This window comes from Ovis aries, chromosome 12, assembly GCF_016772045.2.
Source record: "Ovis aries strain OAR_USU_Benz2616 breed Rambouillet chromosome 12, ARS-UI_Ramb_v3.0, whole genome shotgun sequence".
Classification (NCBI taxonomy): Eukaryota; Metazoa; Chordata; class Mammalia; order Artiodactyla; family Bovidae; genus Ovis; species Ovis aries.
In genome coordinates this window covers 18,631,719-18,655,431 of record NC_056065.1, presented here as the reverse complement: position 1 = coordinate 18,655,431, position 23,713 = coordinate 18,631,719, and the positions used below count along the sequence as shown (strand labels likewise).

Below are 23,713 nucleotides of genomic sequence, written 5' to 3'. Positions count from 1 at the left end.
AGTCTCCCCTGATCTGATTATTTTAACCTCATACGAACCTACTGTCGCAGAAACACCTAGTTATGCCATGATGCCCATCCACATATTTTCAATGTCTGAATATATTATATAAATTGTAAGATTCATAAATACATATTCATGTGTAAGATCTCTGACAGTTTTGAGTTTACATGTGATAGTGACACTAATGTCCATTTGTAAGTCCATTGTTTTACTTAGAATATAGTTTTACTTAGATATTTCAAAGGAATTTTGTTTTGTCAGGCTAATCTGTATATCTGTTGTATCCCATCATACAGAGCAGTAGTTTTCCTAAGAGTAAAATTTCAGGTATGTAATGGGGTAAGTAGGTCCTTAAGGGAGAGCTAGAGAATGTAACCATCGTCATTGCCGTTGCTCCAAAGGCTGTGGCGAAGGGGAGGTGAAGTGTCCCCAGCAAAACCCCAACCTACAGTCTCTGTCTAGCAGCCACTCAGGGTAAGGATTGGAAGGGAATATGGTGGCTTGACCAAACATGGCTTGTTTTTCAATAATAGCCCACTATTGCTTGCTACTTTTATGGCTAAGTTGGTTAGTTATTAAGTTCATTAAACTACCTTCAGAACAGAAAGTTAAATAATATCATACTTAGTGGACTTTTTCATTGTTATTTCTCATCACTGTCATTTGCCAGATTTTCTCTTATGTCAGTGCAACTTATTGTTAATAGTTACATTTTAGTAAAACTGTAATAGTCTTAATTGTATATGGACCACTGCCTTTTCATGGCAGAGGGGCTTGTATAACTCAATGAAGCTATGAGCCATGCCATGCAGGGTCACCCAAGTCAGACAGGTCATGGTGAAGAGTTCTGATAAGATGTGATCCACTAGAGGAGGGAATGGCAAACCGCTCCAGCATATTTGCCATGAGAACCCCATGAACTGTATAAAAAGACAAAAAAAAAAAAAAAAAAAAAAAGACACCAAAAGATGAGCCTCTCAGGTTGGAAGTTGTCCAATATGCTATTTGGGAAGAGCAGAGGACAATTACTAATAGCTACAGAAAGAAGGAAGCAGCTGGGCCGAAGCAGAAATGATGCTCACTTGTGGATGTGTCTGTGATAAAAGTAAAATCCAATGCTGTAAAGAACAGTGCTGCATAGGAACCTGGAATGTTAGGACCATGACTCAAGGTAAATTGGATGTGGTCAAGCAGGAAATGGGCTTTCCTGGTGACTCAGCAGGTGAAGAATCCATCTGCAACGCGGGAGACCTGGGTTCAATCCCTGGGTTCAGAAGACCCCCTGGAGAACCACTACCCACTCCAGTATTCTGGCCTGGAGAATTCCATGGACAGTATAGTCCATGGGGTCACAAAGAGTCAGACATGGCTGAGCAACTCTCACTTCACTTCACTTCAAGCAGGAAGATAGCAAGAATAAACATCAGCATCTTAGGAATCAGTGAACTAAAATGGATGGGAATGGGTGAATTTAACTCAGATGACCATTATATCTTCTACTGTAGGCAAGAATCCACAGAGGAAATGGAGTAGCCCTCATAATCAACAAAACAGTCTGAAATGCAGTACTTGGGTGCAACCTCAAAAAAGACAGAAGATCTCAGTTCGTTTCCAAGGCAAACCATTCAGCATCACAGATATCCAAGTCTATGCCTCAACCACCAATGGTGAAGAAGCTGAAGTGATCAGTTCTATGATCTGATGACTATGACCTAAAAGTTCTATGACCTAAAAGACCTCCTAGAATTAACACCAAAAATAGATGTCCTATTCATCATAAGGGATTGGAATGCAAAAGTAGGAAATTAAGAAATACTTGGAGTAATGGGCAGGTTTGGCCTTGGAGTATAAAATGAAGCAGGGTAAAGGCTAACATAAATCTGCCAAAATAATGCACTGATCATAGCAAACACTTTTTTTTTTCAACAACACAAGAGACAAGTTTACACATGGACATCACCAAACAGTCAATACTGAAATCAGATTGATTACATTCTTTGTAGCCATAGATAGAGAAGCTATATACAGTCAATAGAAACAAGACTTGGAGCTGACTGTGGCTCACATCATCAGCTTATCATAGCAAAGTTCAGGCTTAAAATAAAGAAAGTGGGGAAAATGACTAGGCCAGCTGGGTAAGACTTAAATCCCCTACGAATACAGTGGAGGTGACAAATAGATTCAAGGGATTAGACCTAGTAAACAGAGTGCCTGAAGAACTATGGACAGAGGTTCACAATATCATATAGGAGGCAGCAAGCAAGCCATCGCAAAGAAAAAGAAATGCAGGAAGGCAAAGTGGTTGTCGAAGGAGGCTTTACAAATAGCTGAGGAAGGAGAAGTGAAAAGCAAGGGAGAAAGGGAGAGGTGCACCCAACTAAATGCAGGGTTCCAGAGAATAGCAAGGAGAGACAAGAAGGCCTTCTTCAGTGAAAAATTCAAAGAAATAGAGAAAAACAGCAGAAGAGAAAGACTAGAGATCTCTCCAAGAAAATTGGAATTATCAAAGGAACATTTCATCCAGAGATGGGCACAATAAAGGACAGAAATGGTAAAGACATAATAGAAGCAGAAGAGATCAAGAAGAGATGGCAAGAATAAACAGAAGAACAGTACAAAAAAAGATCTTAATGACCTGGACAACCTCAACGGTGTGGTTACTCACCCAGAGCCCAACATTCTGGAGTGTGAAGTCAAGCGGGCCTTAGGAAGCACTGCTGCCAATAAAGCTAGTGGAGGTGATGGAATTCCAGAAGAGCTAATTAAAATCCTAAAAGATGATGCTATTAAAGTGTTGCACTCAGTATGTCAGCAAATTTGGAAAACCCTACACTGGCCACAGGACTGGAAAATGTCAATCCTCTTCCCAGTTCCCAAGTAGGGAAGTACTAAAGAATGTTCAAACCACCAGACAATTGCACTCATGCCCCATACTAGTAAGATTATGCTCAAAATCCTTCAAGTTAGGCTTTAGCATTATATGAACCAAGAACTTCCAGATGTTCAAGCTGGGTTTAGAAAAGGCAGAGGAACCAGAGATCAAATTGCCAACATTCACTGGATCATTCAGAAAGCAAGAGAATTCCAGAAAAATATCTACCTCGGTTTCATTTACTATGCGAAAGCCTTTGAGTGTGTGGATCATAACAAACTGGAAAACTCTTAAAAAGATGGGAATACTAGACCATCTTATCTGTCTCCAGAGAAGCTTGTATGCGGGTCAAGAAGCAACAGTTAGAACCTTGTATGAAACAACTAACTGGTTCAGGATTGAGAAAGAAGTACAACAAGGCTGTTTATTTTCACCCTATTATATAACTTATACACAGAGCATGTCATGTGAAATGCCAGGCTAGATGAGTTACAAGCTAGAAACAAGATTGCTGGGAGAAATATCAGCAACTTCAGATATGCAGATGATACCACTCTAATGGTACCAGCAAAGAGGAACTATAGAGCCTCTTGGTGATAGTGAAGGAGGAGAGTGAAAAAGCCAGCTTAAAACTAAGTATTAAAGTACTGAGATGATGGCATATGGTCCCATCACTTCATGGCAAATAAATGGAGAAAAGGTGAAAGCAGTGACAGATTTCTTTTTCTTGGGCTTGAAAATCACTGCAGATGGTGACTGCAACCATGAAATTAGAAGATGATTGCTTCTTGACCGGAAAGCTGTGACAAACCTAGATGGTGTGTTAAGAAAGGTTAAAGACATCAGTTTACCAACAAAGGTCCATATAGTCAAGGCTATGGTCTTTCCAGTAGTCATGTATGGATGTGAGAGTTGAATCATAAAGAAGAATTGATGCCATCAGCCTGTGGTATTGGAGAAGAGTCTTGAGAGTCCCTTGGACAGCAAGGAGATCAAATAAGTCAATCTTAAAGGAAATCAAACCTAAATACTCATTGGAAGGATTGATGCTGATGCTGAAGCTCCAGCACTTTGGCAACCTCCTGTGAAGAGCTAACTCATTGGAAAAGACCCTGATGCTAGAAAAGATTGAAGGCAGAAGGAGAAGAGAGCGACAAAGGATGAGATGGTTGGATGGCATCCCTACTTCAATGGACATGAACTTGGGCAAACTCCAGGAGATGGTGAGGGACAGGGAAGCCTGGCTTGCTGTAGTCCACAGGGTCACCGAGAGTCAGACATGACTTAGCAACTGAACAATAACAGCGAAATAGTCTTAACTGTCCATGAATTAGTAAATTGCTTCCTCTTAAAAGATATGTGAAGTTCATTCTTCCACTTCTTTATAGTTACAGGGTGATTTTCTTGACATTGATCTGCATCTTCTTTTGTGAGAGATTTATTCAATGACAGAATATGACCTGAGGTTGTCTTATGACCCCCTAAAGAAGCTAACAGTATTGCTCTGCCCATGCTAATTTGCACATGTTGTTTTCTCTAAAGGGTTCCTGGAGCTTTATCCATACTTGTTTCATGGTGGAATGGACTTTGAAATTTCTTTTAAGTTCAGAACTGACCAACTGAATGGATTGCTGCTTTTCATTTACAACAAAGATGGACCTGATTTTCTTGCTGTATGTTAATTGATTTATTTAAATTTATTTTAAAATGTTAGATGCAGTTTTAAAATCAACAAACCATGTTTTAACATTATATGTGATTTCAATTTCTTTTCAAATTCATTTTTATTTTTATTTTTTTCCCCGGTATCATTTTCACTTTTGGAGTCCTATAAAACATTTGTATTTTAAGGTCATGATTTTTTAAATGACCATTATACTTTTAAGCTTATAATTTTAACAAAACATCCTAAATATAAGGAATGAAGAAAATTTAATTTAATTCCCTTACATATGAAAAATGTTTCTTTATTACCTTTTTATAATGTCAAAATATATGTATATTTGTTTAATATTATACACACATATACATAAAATACAATAGTACAAGAAACACTCATGAACTTAGCACCAAAGAACTAAAATATTATCAAATTTTTGTACCCACCTCTAGAGTTTCTCTTGGCCCGTTTCCCTGGCTCCCTCTAGAGGTAATATATAATCATAATTTTGTGTTTATTATCTGTTTGCATTTTTATAGTTTGGACACTGTGAGTGAATGCATAAGAATCCTTGTTTTTGAAATTTTGTAAAAGTGGCATTATACTCTATCCATAGGCAGTTGTTTTAGCCCTTGACTTTGTTTCTGAGTTATTCACGTCATTCATTTTTCATGTCTAAGTAATATGTCTCTTCTACTTTCAGTGAGGTAGTAGTTATTCCATGTTTTTTGCTATGATGAATAAGGCTACTATGAACATTTTTATAGGATGTACTTCAGACACCAGAAGGGTGAACTTTTAGTTGAAGATATTAGTAGAAAGAATATGGGCTTTTGGTGTCAGACAAATGACAGAAAGATAGTTATTTTTCTCTATTACGCAAAATCCTCCAAAATTTTTCTTCTACATACCTGGCAGAACTAAAACTTTCTCTTTTCCCCAGAATTGTTTTACCTAATTTAGTACCTTTTCTAAGTCTAATCTGCTCATACATGTTCCTGTGCCATTGAATGAGTTAATTATCCTGCTGAAGATTCTCCATGACTCTTACTTCCAAAAACCTTACTTCAACCTTTTCCCAGTTCTTAGGGGACAAAAGGTATATCCTGTCTCTGATGTCATTGAACCCCATTCCAATCTTATTTATAACATTAGCACATGTTTGCCTAAGGGCTTCCCAGGTGGTAAAGAATCTGCCTGCCAGTGCAGCAGACACAAGAGATTCTCTGGTTGGGAATATCCTCTGAAGTAGGAAAAGATAACCTGCTCCAGTATTCTTGCCTGGAAGATTCCATGAACAGAGGATCCTGGCAGGGTACAGTTTATAGAGTCACAAAGAGCTGGACACAACTGAATGACTGAGCACACACACAGCATGCTGGCCTCTGCTATTAAGACAGTGTAATTCTTGGGAACACTTTCTCATACACTAGCAGAACATATTACCTCATATAATCACAGGACACAATAGGAAAAAGCAATATTTACTGAATGGCGGTTTAAAAAAATGAATGACTACCTGATGTACTTCACAAAGATGATTTTTACATAGAAAAGAAATAATTTTAAAAATGTGTTACTTAATGGACATCCCTAGTGTCTCAGATGGTAAAGAATCTGTCTACAGTGCAGGAGATATGGGTTCAATTCCTGGTTGAGAATATCCTCTAGAGTAGGAAATGGCAACCTGCTCCAGTATTCTTGCCTGGAAGATTCCATGGATAGAGTAACCTGGTGGCTACAGTCCATGGGATCTCAAAGAGTCAGACATGACTGAGCGACTAACAGACTTCACGTTAATTTGTTTCATTATCATATTCTCAAATCTTCAAGTATCCTCTGGTCACCAGTTCAACTTCTAACAAAATAAGAGCATAGTTCAGTTCAGTCGCTCAGTCGTGTCTGACTCTTTGCGGGCCCATGAATCGCAGCACGCCAGGCCTCCCTGTCCATCACCAACTCCCGGAGTTCACTCAGACTCACGTCCATCAAGTCAGTGATGCCATCCAGCCATCTCATCCTCGGTCGTCCCCTTCTCCTCCTGCCCCGAATCCCTCCCCACATCAGAGTCTTTTCCAATGAGTCAACACTTCACATGAGGGGGCCAAAGTACTGGAGTTTCAGCTTTAGCATCAGTCCTTCCAAAGAAATCCCAGGGCTGATCTCCTTCAGAATGGACTGGTTGGATCTCCTTGCAGTCCAAGGGACTCTCAAGAGTCTTCTCCAACACCACAGTTCAAAAGCATCAATTCTTCTGCACTCAGCCTTCTTCACAGTCCAACTCTCACATCCATACATGACCACAGGAAAAACCATAGCCTTGACCAGATGGACCTTTGTTGGCAAAGTAATGTCTCTGCTTTTCAATATGCTATCTAGGTTGCTCATAACTTTCCTTCCAAGGAGTAAGTGTCTTTTAATTTCATGGCTGCAATCATCATCTGCACTGATTTTTGGAGCCCCTCCTCCCAAAAAAGAACATAGTAGGGAAAATAATTATTGAGTAACATTTTGAAGAAAAACATATGGAGACATTTCCTTACCATGAAATGTGGGTAAAATATGTTCATATTAGAAAATGGCACCTTAATCTAATGGTACAGACGTAGAAGCAATTATGTTAGTTAGAGATTTAGAATAGAAACACTGAAATATCGAATCAAAATACATCTTACAAATTTGAAATTGAGTTCACTAACCAGTTAAAATAAGCTTAATCAGGCTTGACATTTCATTTTCTTATTGTCTTGTCATATGTTCCCCCTAAATTAAATTGATATATGAAGTAGTATTTTCTCATTTTCTGAAGATTCAAATAAAAATAGAGTCAGAGTTTAAACCGTTCTGTTCTCTTCAGTCACTTAGTCACTTATGCTAGGGTTTAGTCTTTTACCTATGTTGCCTCAGAAAGGAAAAAAAAAAAGGTTTTTCCTATATAATATTGCATTACATCATATCATCATTACTGGGTATAAATGTGTCTGACTCATTAAAACATCCTTCATGTCAATTATAAGCTTGCAAAGTGCTTCATTATATGTTGCTCCAGTTCTGCTTAGAATAAAGTGGGACATTTTTATAGAGTACTTTCAGGGAAATTTCTTGCTTTTCTTCAAGAAGTTGACCTTCTGTTCTCTCCCAACTGCTATTCTGCAGTCTTTTTATATACCTATTTTCTTTTTAATATGAAATACAGATGGAACTGAAGAGTGGAATATTGAGCTTCCGGTTAAATACTAGTCTTACTTTTACACAAGTGGATCTTTGGCCGGGGCTGTCCTACTGTGATGGAAAGTGGAATAAAGTGATCATTAAGAAAAATGATTCCGTCATATCAGCAAGCATGAATGAACTGATGGAGCGCGTGTCAGAGTCCAGAGCCCAGGCCCTGATGGTGAATTCCCCTGTCTATGTGGGAGGAATCCCACAGGAGCTGCATGACTCCTATAAACACCTGAAGCTGGAACAAGGTAAACTTTATTTGGAAGTACAGCCCTAGTACTACCAGGTCTTGGTGGTTCTGTGTTTCAGGACAGAGCAGTAGAACTGATCTGAGAGCAACATCTATTCATCTGTTTTCTGGAAGAATTTTGCACTCTAAAAAAAAATCACAAAATACTTCTTCAAATAGTTTTGTATGTTGCCCTTAAGAGTATGTTGTTATATCTATTTATATGTTAAATCATACCTATTTATACAATAAATAATGAATCAATATATTTATTCAAACATCTTTATCAGATATAATTATAATATATATACGTGTATATTTGTATGTACATGTATATGTGTATGTGTATATATAGAGAGATACACACATGCCCGCACACACACACACATACACACACACACACACACACACACACACACACACACACACACATATATATATATATATATATATATATATATATATATATATATATATAGAGAGAGAGAGAGAGAGAGAGAGAGAATGTTTGGGATTCCCTGGTGGCTCAGACGGTAGAGCGTCTGCCTACAATGCGGGAGACCCAGGTTTGATCCCCAGCTCAGAAAGATCCCCTGGAGAAGGAAATGGCAACCCACTCCAGTACTCTTCCCTAGAAAATTCCATGGATAGGGGAGCTTGGTGGGCTACAGTCCATGGGGTCACAAAGAATCGGACAGGACTGAGCGACTTCACTCACTCACTCATAGTGTTTCCTTGTATGTTTTTCTTGGATAAGCGTGTGGTTCTGGTTCTTTTAAATGCTGATCATTATCTATATTTACAGATTAAAAAATAGGTTAGTGTGCACAGCCAGTAAAAATGGCCTTAAATACCCTGGGTTTTTTTTTTCTGACATCAATGCTATTTGTTTCCATGCATTTCCATGGAGCTCTTATGAAGCAAAGCACATGAAAATGTGAGGTTGCTTTAATTTTTGACATACCTGTGAAAAATATGTATGTCATTTAATATTCATAACCATCAATGAAAGGAAAAAGTACAAGTGTATGATGTATAGCTAAAGGAAACCTTTAACTCATATAAGGAGTTTGAACATAATTGGAGAAATTATTGTTTAAAAAAGACTAACTGTATGTGAGTTCATATTGTGTGACAGGTGTGGTTCTGAAAACCTCATGTTAGAATAATTGGGTCGGTTCTTCATAGCAAGCCCATGAGACAGGTATTATTACTTGTATCCCCATTTTAAAGATTAGGAAACTAGAGGGCAGAGAGGAAAGTAATTTGCTCAAGGTCGGTGGCTACTAAGCAGATGGCAAGCCTGCCCATCTTGGGCTGCCTGGTGTTAAAGCCCACTTTCATTATTATAGTCAAGTGTTCTTTTTCATGGGCACTGGTTGAAGTTACTTCCTCTATGAAGTGGGAAAAGCACAGAAACTTCCAGCTTGTATGCTTCTGTGTAGAAAATGTTCTCAACATATTTCAAGACCTGTGCACCCTGAATGGTTAAAATTTCCATGAAGCAGTCTTTGCCTATTTGGTAAGTACATAAAGATTTAAATGTCTTTGAATAGAAAATATATGGCAAGCTCTAAGGAGACTTTTAGAAGGGTACTAGTAAGGGAGTTAATGAATATCTGGGGTATAAGACAGTAATGACATTTTCAAGGCACTTAAGATGTAACAGCAGCTAAAAATATTACATTCATATAAGGGCTTCTTTGGGTTTTCAGGTTTCTGAGGTTAGAAAGAGCTTGAAAACTCTTTATAAGAACAAAATTACTTGATTCTATTTATGTCTAGGAAAAATCCTCCGTATACTGAGCATGTTACTGTCAAAGTACACCAAAACCCATTATTATGAATGTCCTAGAAAGCTGGCTAAAATTGGAATTATTAAGATGATAATGATGAAACTTTAAAGCATCAACATAGACCCAAGAGGACTAACTCTATGACTAAGACTGTGATACTAGAAGATATTTTATTTATGGATAATACTAAATTTTTATCATTGCAGTATCATCCATATCAGTGGTCTCAAACCACTGATAAAATATTGAAGTATAGTAGCTAAAACTTTGTAAGAACTCAATAAAATTAGCTATTATTATTATTCAAGATCCACTGGAATTGCCCAGAAAAGGTTTTTTTTTTTTTTAAGTGCAGAGTTTAAATGGTATTTAAATGGCTTTGTCTCCTAAGATTCTGACTCAGATGCTTTGAATAGTACTGATTTATATAAGTAGCAGCATGTTTTACACAGTGATCAGGAGAACATTCACAATATAAAGGTGCTGCATGCATGTAGTAAATTGCAACTAAAAATAATCCTATTCACTTACTGTATTTTTTTCAGTCCACTATCATAAAAATTGTTCTATGTTTTTTCACTGGGCTTTCCTGCTGGTTCGGTGGTAAAGAATCCACCTGCAATGCAGGAGACCCAAGTTTGATCCCTGGATCAGGAAGATCCCCTGGAGAAGGGAATGGCAACTCACTCCAGTATTCTTGCCTGGTAAATGCCATGGACAAATAGCCTGGTGGGCTACAGTCCATGGGGTCACAAAGAGTCAGACAGGACTTAGCAGCTAAAGGACAACAGCAACATGCTTCTCCATTAACACCTTTTCCAAAGGCTCTATTTTTGTGGTCCTACTAGAGCTGTTTTTTAAAATATCCATTATTGTCACAATCTTCCTTTAAATCAAAGGCAGATTAATTTTCCTCTATGTTCTGGAGACACTGGACAACATAATGTGCTGAAGATATACCACCTTAGACCATGGGCACTTGGGTTGGGAGTGAGTGGACCATGGCATGTGGTCTCCCAGGTTATGGTCTGTCCATAGCTCTGAGCAGAGAGGTTAAGAGTGGGCCCAAGTGCCCCCGGGTTGGACTCCTCCCCCAGAGGGCTACTGTGTCTCTCAGGTTTGTCAACCCAGAGTTCTAGACCACCTTCGAGTTATTCAGAGACCTGGGAGGAGGATAGGTGTAGAGAGTCACTTTCAGTTTTCATAAAGGCAGGGAAAAAAAGATGAGGAGGCATCACTAGTCTTCCCACAGACAGCCCCTCTCCCCTCTTTTTATCCTCGCATCCCATTCATATTTCAGAGATCACTAGGGAGTATTTCCAGCGGGAGGGTTTCTGACAGTGCAGAGTTGGAAGAATGGTACAAACTTTGACAAAATCCTCTGACTACCCTAAGGATAGCACAGCAAGGACCCTGCAGTATAGCCTAGGTAGCTGTACCCCTAAGGCCTGAGGGCAGAGTCCCACTTTCTAAGCAGAATTACTACATAGAAGAATCACTCTACTCTCTGTACCTTTTTGCCTCCAGAGTGAAGGAAGCCTATGACTGTGGCCTTTTCCAAATTTAAAATTGTATCTTGTGTATTAACATTTAAGATATTTCTCTAAGTTTTTTTTTTTTTAAACAGTTTTAATTGTAGTTAAATATACCTAACATCAGGGCTTCCCTGGTGGCTCAGAGGTTAAAGCGTCTGCCTGCAATGCGGGAGACTTGGGTTTGATCCCTGGGTTGGGAAGATCCCCTGGAGAAGGAAATGGCAATCCACTCCAGTATTCTTGCCTGGAGAATCCCATGGACTGAGGAGCCTGGTGGGCTACAGTCCACAGGGTCGCAAAGAGTCGGAGATGACTGAGTGACTTCACTTTCACTTTATATGTAACATTACTTTGCTGACAAAGGTCTGTATAGTTAAGGGGTTTTCCAGTAGTTGTGTATGGATGTCAGACCGTAAAGAAGGCTGAATGCCTAAGAATGGATACTTTTGAACTGTGGTGTTGGAGAAGACTCTTGAGAGTCTCTTGGACTGCAAGGAGGTCAAACCAGTCAATCCTAAAGAAAATCAATCCTGAGTATTCATTGAAGGGACTGATGCCAAATCTGAAATTCTAATACTTTGGCCACCTGATGTGAAGAACTGACTCATTAGAGAAGACCCTGATGCTGGGAAAGATTGAAGGCAGGAGGAGAAGGGGACAGAGGATGAGATGGTTGGATGGCATCACCAGCTCAATAGACATGAGTTTGAGCAAGCTCCAGGGGATGGTGAAAAACAGGGAAGCCTGGCATGCTGCAGTCCATGGGGTCGCAAAGAGCTGGACACAGCTGAGTGACTGAACAGCAACAAATACCTAACATACAATTGGGGCTTTCCAGGTGACTCAAAGAATCCACTACTAATATAGGAGATGTGGATTTGATCCCTGGGTTGGGAAGATCTCCTGCAGAAGGAAATGGCAACCCAGTATTCTTTCCTGGAAAATTCCATGGGCAGAGGAGTCTTGTGGGCTACAGTCCATGGGGTCATAAAGAATCGGACATGACTTAGCAACTCAACAACAGTAACACCTAACATACCATTTACCATCTTAATCACTTTTAAGTGTCCAGCTCAGGCATTTAGTACATTCATGTTTTTGAGCAACCATCAACACCATCCATCTCTAGCAGTCTTTTCATTCTGTGAAACTGAAATTCTGAACCCCTTGAACAATAAAGCGACATTCCTTATAAGGGTGCATTAATGTTTGCCGAAGCTGTCTTTGAATTGTTCATCCTTTTATTGGCAGGGAAACTGGAGGACAAGAGAAGTTAGGTGACTCAGCTCTGTGCCATCAGAAAATTACTACTTGTAAAGAAATTAGAATTCTTAGCTTCTGAATTTTCAAGGAGATGCGTTTATATTGAGCTTCATTGCTTTCAACTCAATTTACCCAACTTACTGAGTATCTACTGTCTGTTGAAGATAGACTAGCAGTATTGATCAGTCAGGCCTAAAGGAATGTGAATAATAGCAAAGGCATTTAAAAGGAAATAGGCTGCAACTTAATGTGTTAGCAGAAAGAATAACACACCATATAAATGCTGAAGAGAACAATATGGTCATTGTTAGAATTAGCTTACTTTACTGTTCAGCATTGCATTGTATTTTATTTCCATTTCTTGCTGGTGGGCTGTAATCTTGAAAAGAACTAATTATCTGTTTGGGGCCATTCAGACTTGACAGTGTTTTTTTCACGAAAGAGAGAGACTATGTGTTCCAGCAATCTCAAACTCAGTCTGTTTGTCCCTTCTTTGACAATTGTGTGTAGTTTTGTGAGCGGAGTGCTGCCAAACCTTGCGGAACTGATCTCTGTTTATACAAAATAGCAAGTCATTCAAAACTCCAGCTGCGCCCCAGGTGACGTGATGCCCCATGGTTCTGTAAAAAGAGAGCAGTCAGTACACACTTCAAACCCATCTCCTCCACCTTCTCTATTAAACTTCCCAGAACTGAATGCAGCGTGGCTATTCTAAAGTCAACTGAGTAAACTACACTTACCAAGATGCTTCTTGTGTTGCTATTGCCAAAGTTGAATTTGGTTCCTGTCTGAGACCATGAACCTGAAACTGGTAATCATTTTGCACAGTCAAGATTATGAAACTCAGTGAAAATGGTGGAGCACAGTGACAGCTCCCAAGTGTCCTGAATTAACTGGGGCTTTGTTCTATGACTATGAAACGTTGTTATGGAATTCATTGCAATAACTCATGATTTTAGTGTATTTTGAAACTACATTCTTTCTCCTTATTGTTCAATCGATAAGTCATGTCTAACTCTTTGCGACCCCATGGATTGCAGGCCATCAGGCTTCCTTGTTCTTCACTGTCTCCAGGAGTTGGCTCAAACTCATGTCCATTGAGTTGGTGATCTTATCCAACCATCTCCTACGTTTCTGCATTAGAACCTCATGCTCCATGCTCAGTCGTGTCCAACTCTTTGTGTCCCTGTGGACTGTAACCTGCCAGGCTCCTCTGTCCATTGATTTCCCAGGCAACAATACTGGAGTGGCTTCTCCAGAGGATCTTTCCAACCCTGGGACCAAAGCTACATCTACCCATGTTTCCTGCATTGCAGGCGGATTCTTTACGACTGAGCAACGGGGGACCTGAGAGTGTATTTTCTTTTTTCTCAGTGAGCTTCTTGAATAATCATGCTCATTTACATATTAGTTTTTGGCACTTAGACATGGACTTATGCATACAGGTAACTTCATTTTCCAAGACTGAGGAGCATGTGAAAACGCTCTCACCATAATGTGTAATTGCCTACACATTATGTAGCACCACTGGACTACATGTTATTTCATAGGAATAAACAGAATGCAAAAAAACTGCTCCTAAAAAGATATAATACATACTTTTCAGTTGAATCTAATTCAGTTGAATTACGATTATCAGCTTATATATATTTCAAAATAATGTAAATATAAATATTTCCTGCAACAGCTTAGCCTGGTAAAAAGCAGGCATAAAGGAGCAGAAAGGATCTCCCAAAGAAGACATGAAAGTTTGAAAATTGTGTCTAAACCACCTCCCCAACTTCATCAAAATGTAGTACTACAGAGGGGACAAAAATGATGGCTAATTAAGGACTCAAGCCCTTTGTGTGATACTCATCCCTTACTGTTTGCTAGGTTTCGGTGGTTGCATGAAGGATGTGAAGTTTGCACGGGGGGCTGTCATTAACTTGGCATCCGTGTCCAGTGGTGCTGTCAGAGTCAATCTGGATGGATGCTTGTCAACTGACAGTGCTGCTAAGTGCAGGGGAAATGACTCCATCCTGGTGTACCAGGGAGAAGAGCGGACTACTTATGAGAGCCATCTCCAGCCATTCACAGGTAAAGCAGAGATGCCCTAAATTCAGTGTTCCATGGCTCTTGCTCATCGCCTCTTCCCTCCCTGCCAGCCCACCACTATTCTCCATGAGTCCTATGTTAACTTTCCTCCTTCTTATTTCCATTTAAGAATACCTGTATCGAGTAACAGCCTCACATGAAGGAGGCTCGGTACACAGCGATTGGAGCCGGGGACGCACAACAGGAGCAGGTAAAGAGTGTTTATCTTAAAATGCATATCACATACAAATGCATATATTGTGCAGGTAAAGAAAAGCAAAGCCTCTCACCCGTGTAGCAAGTACCATGTTTGTAATCCTGTGACAGAGCACGCCTTGGTTTGCAGAGTCATCTGTTGTTGGTGAAAATGCCTAGTGGATCAGGACTTGTGATTCTTCAAATATTTCATAAAGATTTGTTCAGGCTGAGTCTTTCCTCTTCAGATGCAGAAGAAAGTAAGTTCAAGTTGTCTTGATAAACGCCCATATCGACTATAATTCATCTAAGAACTGGGAATCTTTACAAGTTGCTTAGTCCCCGAAAAGCTAAAGTCAGGGTTTCCTTTAGGTGAGGATAGGCAGCTTCTGGCCTCTTTGGTGGAGAGCTTGTTTGAAACCCACACTGTGGTTGGAAGCAAATGTGTCTTTTATTGGGCTTCTGCAATGGCTCAATTGGAAAAGAATCTGCCTGCGATACAGGAGACATAGGGGGTGCAGGTTCGATCCCTGTATCAGGAAGATCCACTGGAGGAGGAAAATGGCAACTCATTTCAGTATTCTTGCCTGGAAAATTCCATGGATGGAGGGGCCAGATGGGCTACAGCCCACGGGGTCTCCAAAACAGTTGGATATGACTAAGCTTGCATGCATGTGTCTTTTATCACATAATGGCAGATGTTTGCCATGGTGCTTACTGTTAGGGCCTTAGAATGCCTCTTCCAGGATAGAAATTGCTGAATGGTCTAATTTCTTTGAGTTGAATGGAGAAACGACTAGGAAACGGACTGTATTAGATCTAATCTCAGATAACTGATTTATTAGCACTTTATACCTCTGACAGTGACCACAACATCTTTTCACATAATACCATCACAAAGAGGCATTCATTACGAGAAGTTTTGTGAATCAGTAGCCTTCTACCATTTTAGAGAAAATATTTGTCAGAAAGACAAATACATTTCCATATGATTGACACTCTTGAAGAGTTGTCCTTAGCAAGTCGTGATTTGTTTAAAGACATGTTTGTTTGTTTGTTTTACCAAGTACCCTCTCATGTTTATGATCAATAACAGGTTACTTGGAGAAGGCAATGGCACCCCACTCCACTACTCTTGCCTGGAAAATCCCATGGATGGAGGAGTCTGGTAGGCTGCAGTCCATGGGGTCGCTAAGAGTTGGACACGACTGAGCGACTTCACTTTGACTTTTCACTTTCATGCATTGGAGAAGGAAATGGCAACCCACTCCAGTGTTCTTGCGTAGAGAATCCCAGGGATGGGGGAGCCTGGTGGGCTGCCGTCTATGGGGTCGCACAGAGTCGGACATGACTGAAGTGACTTAGCAACATAGCAACAACAACAGGTTACTAGTGTAGATGTCCTTTGAGGAATCTTTTTAATCTAAAAGATAATTAAATACTGAGATGGGATACTGATAAGAATTTTTGGAGTTTGCTGCCTATAGAGTTTCCAGAAGAGGACAACTTGACACTTTTCCAGGATGAGTTAAATCATCATCTATTTATAGGCAAGACAATGAACTGAATGATCCCTTAAATCCTTTTCAATTTTAGATCTTGGAAAAAGCTCTAATGTAAAATGTTCATTTGTGACTGGCATGTTCTCTGCCCCTGTTTCACATTTCTCTACTTTATTAATAAATATAAAGCCTGCTTTCAGCAACCTAAATTGGTGTCCATAAAGTGCATGGCTTACATAGCCCCGATTTTGAGTACCACCAAGAAAGTATGCAAATAGAGCTCTGAATTTATAGCAGTGATCTGACCACAAAGTCTTATGCCATAAATTCATATTTACAATCTGACCACAACACCGAGCAGCTACATGCTCCCAAGGGTTGGAGAATAATTGCACTATTTAATTATTTTTGAGTCAGTTTTGCTCTGTCCCTTATGAGAACACCATCTGTTAGACAGGACTGTACTTTGCCCTGTACCGCATTTCAGAACTAATAAAATCAGCATCACTCCCATTGCCCCATCACTTGGAACTTGATTGTGTGGCCTGTGCATTTCCTAAAGTTGCTTGTGGTGGTTCACCTGCACAGACAGTGGTTCTCCACCTCTGTGCTCCCCCTCACTCCTTACGTTCATGATGCTTCCCTTGAGGCTGTCCTGTTTTATTGGCCTGAAGAGTAAAGTCAGAGGAGGAGGCTATTTGATGGGGAGAGACCAGGGTGATCCTCCATCGACAGCGCTCAGGAGTCCAGGAGCAGTCAGAGCCCCTCTGTCATCCATCATCCTGCCACAGAGTTCCTCGGGCTTTTTCTCAGCATCCTCAGTGCAGTCAGCTGTGATGAAGTTGTTACTGATCAGAACCAGAGAAATATCTAATAAATAGTTAAAGGTTATGGATTTTTAAAAGTAGAGGATTCAGCTTATAAGTGAGGTTTTGTAGTTTCTATAAACTTTTCATTTTATGTTACTTTGTGATGCTCTGAAGAAAACATCTCTGAAAATGATTTTGTAGAATCTCAAGGGCATCAACTTCTCTACCTGCCCCTTCCTCTGAGTGCAGGTAGGAATGTATCCTGTATATCCCAGCTGGTAGAACTTCACTTCTTTAAAAATTAATTGGAAAAACAATTGAATTTGCAAATGGGATCAGACCTTCAAGTACAATACGATCACATTTGTGATATTTTTTGGCTAATACATTGACGATATAAAAGTGTCAAACCACTATGTATAATAACAGTCTAATTATCTTGCTTCAAAGGGGTACATCATTATATTGTTTGAACTTGTTATCTGCCTACCATCCACCTCCTTCTTTATGAGTGATGTTTAAAACATGTTGGATACATTAAATGTTTTTGGAAAACCTGGTCTAGACTTGAAAGAACGTGATGTCGATGGAGTTTTGATGGTTTTGAAATATCGCTTAAACTGAATGGCTCAAGATGTGCAGTCATATTAAATCAATGCTGAAAAGTTACAACTCTAATAAATTGTATTTATGCTAATGGTTGAGTCTGATTTACTGCAGCCATTAAAAGTGAAGAATAGGAGCAGTAGTCTTTTCAGAACTGCCATTCTGCCTATTTTCTCTTTTATCCTTTCACAGCTCCACAAAGTGTGCCAACTCCCTCAGGAGTCCGCAGCATAAATGGCTATAGCATCGAGGTGACCTGGGATGAACCTGTTGTGGCTAGAGGTGTAATTGAGAAGTATATCCTGAGAGCCTACAGTGAGGATGCTCCCGGTCCCCCCCACATGCCCTCTGCCAGCTCTGAGCTTGTCGATACCAACACCTTCACAGGTAAAGTGGGTTCCTCAAGGGAGTAGATCTTATTAATTTTCTTTCTGTTTTGACTTTGAATACAAACATCCGTCAAGCCTTTTGCCCTAGTGTATGAAAAATTCTCAAATTTTTGCCTGGTTACAAACAACAAGAATCATCTAATTATATGGACACCTCTATCCATGAAGGATGAAAAATAATTCTATAAATGTTTATGGGCTTTCATGGATAGTTTCATTATGAGGCTGGTACTTTCTCCATCCCCTAAAGGTTAGGTCACGAGTGGCTTTCACCCTCAATGAGATTCTTATACCTAGGATGCTTATACGCCCTTAAAATGTGAAACTTTTCAAGATCTTATGTATATATAGAGTGCCAGTGACCTATTTACCATGCAAAAGTTTACTCGTTGGGACTAGCCCAAGTTCACAGTACCATTATTTATTGTAAAATTGTTTATTAAACCTAATTATGTCAAGGTAGAGGAGATTAGAGCATCAGCAGTTTGACTGGCAAATCAGTGAATCAATTTCTCACGGTACACCATGGATAGTGTGTACACAGGCGGGAGTGAAATACACACATGAGCAACACACAAGGTCCCATGCTCAAATTTCTGCTTGTGTCGTAAGATAGCAGTTTTCAGCCTCATGAAATGTTAAGGCCCGTTTAAATGGAAAGCCAGATTTAAGCCTTTGACCCCCCCAAAAATAAAATGCATCAAAAAAATTTAATAGAAAAAAAAATTTTCCTCTGTCAGAGATACTTTTAAGAACTTGACAAATTAGATGGATTTTCAAAGTGGCCTTAATTGTTTTTCTAACACATCAGTCATCTCTATCAATCTTTACTTCCTTGTTTTAGATACCTTAGAATCTACAGCCCAAATATACAACCAGTTAAAAAAAATTTGTTTATCTTTCATTTCCTTTGTCCTCTATTTTACCCATCTAATAAAAACCCAATCTGATTGGGCCTCTGCCCAGGCTTCACACTGCAGCTAAGTGGGCTAGAGGAAGTCTCAGTTCCCATTTTCTGTTGGACACTCAGTAATGACACCAATCCTACTGTGTTTCTATAATAAGCTCCTTCTCCTATTCTCCTCGTTAAATATTTTATATTTTTCCAAACTATCTAGGTGTTAACCTGCCTTCTTTATCCCACTCAGCTGATAGCCTTATATATGAAATTTTCTTGGACACCAAAAAAGCAAAAATCTATCATAAAGAATTTCTGTCACTCTCTTCCTATGAAATATATACATTAATTGCATTTTTCTGAACAATAGCACTGTTATTACAGGATTAGTGAATTAATGGATGTTAAAACATTTAAAAACATCTTTGGCATATAATATTATTTTCATTTTTTTTCACATTTCTCTCCATTTCCCTTCCTGTTTTTACAGAGCTTCCCTTATGCTATTAAAAATATAATCTTCAAAAGTCTTATGGACCCCAACTTTTCCTGCTTTTTTAGAGCTATTACTGGTGGTCTCTCTTCCTCTTACTTATATTTTAACCTCTGTCTCCTGGAGTCATTTACCAAGTGTGGTCCTACGACTTGGATCAACAGCCTCCCCTGAGACCTTCTTATTCATGCAAATTCTCCAGCTCACCCCCACCTGCTGAAGCAGAAGCTGTGAAGCAGAGCTCAGCAGTCCCGTTTTACCAAGCCCTCCTCTAGTGATGCTGGTGATGCCAAAGTTAGAGCCACTGCCCATTTGGGTTCTGCCCAGGATCATTCAAACACATCTATCAACACCCATTGGTAAACACAAACAAACCCAAACCCATGATAAGAATCTTCCTTTTATCTAAAGTCCCTTCAAGCTACCACTGTCTCTATCCTCTTCCTAAGGCATCTGTGGTGTCCCCATTTCTTCACTAGGCCTGGCTTCTGCTTACTTGCCTTGTTGAGGACTTCAAAAGCTTCCATTTTAAATATCCACAGAACACTACAATCCTGGTCTCCTCTGCTTGATAGCATTCTGTACTGTGGATTTCTTACCATCTCTTGAAATATTTCATCATTTTTATTATTGTTCTGCTTCTGGGTCCCCTTTTCTCAGTGTCTTTGCCCACTCCCTCAGAAGCTCAACTCTGCCTTTTGAAAGACCTCAGGGTTTAGATCTGGGACCTTTTCTCTCTCTTTTTAAATTTTTTTCCACAGTCTTGCTCCAGGAAACTCATAGATTCACAAAGCATCCAATACCCTACAGACACTATTGACTCCTAAATGCACATCCTACCCAGACTTCCAAATGTGTGTATCCAGCAGGCATTCGAAAAAATTGACATTTCCAGTAGATGTCTCATTATTTCTAAATTTACCATCTCCAAAACTGAATTTCTGTTCCTCATCCATTCTCAATATCAATAAATGACATCTCCAGCCCCCCAGTTAATGAAGCTTGAGACTTTTCGAGATGTTTACATCCTGTTCATACATCATATATCCATGTTTATTGATTCCATTTTCTAAACTAGGTGTTAAACTCATCTATGTCTCCCTTTATCTACTATCCAAGACAAACCATTCCAATATCTTACCTGGACAACTACAGTAACTCTTCTTTCTCATGACACCTCCACCCCGCAACCACCATGATTCCATCCCACCAAGCGACCAGACATCATGGTTCTCTCTTTAAAATTCTGCAGCTGCTTTCCACTGCCTGTCTCCCAATCTCATTTTGTCTCAGTCTCCTCTTATTTTCTGGATTTCCAAATTTTGCTGTTATAAGTAATAGGATTTTTAAAAGTCTGCATACAAATCTTTGGAGGAATGACCGACATTGATGGTAGGTTAAATCCCTTGAAATGGAACAGCTAGATCAAAGTTTCTTAAAGCAGTATTCAGTCTTGGACTCTGAGGTCAAGCAGTGTATGTGTTAGTCGCTCAGTCATGTCCAACTCTTTGTAACTCTATGGACTGTAGCTTGCCAGGCTCCTCTGTCCATGGAATTCTCTAGGCAAGAATAATACTGGAGTGCATTGCCATTCCCTTCTCCAGGTATCTTCCCAACCCAGGATTTGAACCCAGGTCTACTGCACTACAGAAAGGTTTCTTTAGCATCTGAGCCACCTGGGAAGCTGGCTCAAGCAGACATTGATACAAATCTCTGCTGCTTACCCTCCCTGTAACATTGGGGAATTTGTGTATTCTCCTGGGTCTCTTTATGGTGTCTTAACCTATGAAGTTAAGTTATGCTTCCCTGGTGGCTCAGAGGTTAAAGCATCTGCCTGCAATGAAGGAGACCTGGGTTCAATCCCTGGGTTGGGAAGATCCCCTGGAGAAGGAAATGGCAACCCACTCCAGTATTCTTGCCTGGAGAATCCCATGGACGGAGGAGCCTGGAGGGCTACAGTCCATGGGGTCGCAAAACGTTGGATACGACTGAGCAACTTCACTTCAACCTATGAAGTGGGAGAATAATATTAACTTCAGAAGAATATTAAATGTATTAAGTGATATGATATTTCAGCTCTCTTTTCGGCTGTGTAAACTTAGACACATTAATTAACGTGTCTGTGCTTCGGATTCCCTGTGGGTAATGAAATAGCTGCCCACCTCACAGGACAGCTGCGAGGATTAAGGGAGTCCATGTGTATGTAAAGCATACAGGGCAGCCCTTGACACACTGTCACACTGTAAAATGTTAGCTATCAGAAGTTTTTAAAGCATCTAGCACAATGCTTAACATATGGTAATTTCTTAACAAAGATTTAGTTATTTTTTTAGGTTGTCAAATATGTGCCAAAAAGACTATATAAATCATACTCCCACCAGCAAGCAGAATGCAAGATTGTATATTTCACTTTATATCCTAGTTGACAAGTTCTGCAGTTAAACTGTAAATTAAAAAAAAAAAGTCAGAGTATTAATTTGGCTTACTTTATTCCTGGAGACATTAAGCATTTTCATGTTTACTGACAATATATACTTCTTTTATGACATATCTATCATGTTTCATTATCAGTTTTTCTATTGGAGGATTCACATTTTTCTCATTGATTATAAGTATCTATATATGAAGAACATTGTACTTAAGTTTGCCTTATGTGTTGCAACACTGCAATTTCTTATTTTTCTTTAATTTTGATTTACATTTTTATATGCAGATTTTAAAGCACATTTTCTGTAGTTGATATAATATATTTAAAAATTTTTTGCTAGTTTTCTATGGGTAATTTGGAAAAAAAAGTCCATATTCTCCATTTAGGGTATACTAATATTTGCTTATTAGATATACCATATTGATAATATGGGCTTCCCTGGTGGCTCAGAGGATAAAGTGTCTGCCTGCAATGCAGGAGACCCAGGTTCGATCCCTGGATTGGGAAGATCCCCTGGAGAAGGAAATGGCAACCCACTCCAGTATTCCTGCCTGAAGAGTCCCATGGACAGAGGAGCCTGAGCGGGCTACAGTCCACAGGGTCTCAAAGAGTCGGACATGACTAAGTGACTTCACTTTGCTTCACTTCATATTGATAATAGACACACACACACACACACACACACACACACACACACATATATATATATAATGCATATCTTCTGAATTAGCAATTCTAAATTTGAGGTAAGATCAAATCAGAAACAGGGCAGAGAGTGCTCTCAAATTACACAAGATTCTGAAAGGTAATCCTACCTCCAAGATTGAAAACCAGTAAAATAAACTGCTGAATGTTACTGTAGGGCATTTCAAGCATGTGAATGGTATACATAGAGAGGAAAATTAGAGAACCTCTGACCACTTGTTATTTATTTATTTATATATATCCAATCTGTGAAAAACTAAGGGAAAAAAATCTCAATTATTGCAGTTTTGTCAGTTTCTTCAATTTGTCAGTTGTGTTACTTTGGAAGCTTGCTTTTTGTTTGTATTTTTCTTTTTCTTATTACATTTACATTTGCCACTTTTAAAGTTACATTGTTTGAAGTATATCTGTGTAAACAGAATCTAGTTTGATTTACCTTTATAGTCAACTTAAAACTCTCTGTATTTTAGTAGGGGAGTGTAATTCATATTTACTTTTGTAATTTATACAATTGCTCTTATTTCTCCTACCCTATTTTATGGGGTAAAATAACTTCAATACTTTTAATTAATTAATTTTTCTTGCTATTCCTTTATTTCTCTTCTTGCTTGTGCTGGACTATGAATTCTATAACTTTTTTCCTCTCAAGGAATCCTAAATATGTATCTGTTGCTTACAAAGACGTGAACAGATAAGGACATATGTAAGAGGTATATTAAAGGTTATGGAGAACTCTGGTACTGCAAGATGGACTTTTACTGGGAAGAATCGGACTATTAAGGGAGAGGAGTATGAATTGAGAGGCACCAAAGCCAGGCTGAATTAGTATCAATATCAGGTTTCACAGCAAAAGAAAAAAAAAGCAACTAGAGAGTGAGAAAGAAGGGATGAGAAAGTAGAGAGCCAGAAATAATGGATTTGGTGAAGATATTAGGAGTGTAAAGATTGGTTGATGGCAGCTGTTTTGTCAATTGATTGAGAGAACAAGGACCAAGAGAGAGTAAAAGAAAGCAGTTCATGAGTAGCTTTGTT

At 39.2% G+C, this 23,713-nt stretch overlaps 1 protein-coding gene across 1 annotated transcript in view; it reads left to right on the top strand.

Annotated features, from left to right (window-relative positions):
• USH2A (usherin) overlaps nucleotides 1-23,713 on the top strand; it is a 983,289-nt gene that overhangs the window by 443,433 nt on the left and 516,143 nt on the right. The window contains exons 27-31 of the mRNA XM_060396021.1: nucleotides 4,418-4,548; nucleotides 7,732-8,005; nucleotides 14,456-14,659; nucleotides 14,787-14,867; nucleotides 17,961-18,155. Coding sequence (XP_060252004.1) covers nucleotides 4,418-4,548; nucleotides 7,732-8,005; nucleotides 14,456-14,659; nucleotides 14,787-14,867; nucleotides 17,961-18,155 — 885 coding nt within the window. The remainder of the gene's footprint in view (nucleotides 1-4,417; nucleotides 4,549-7,731; nucleotides 8,006-14,455; nucleotides 14,660-14,786; nucleotides 14,868-17,960; nucleotides 18,156-23,713) is intronic.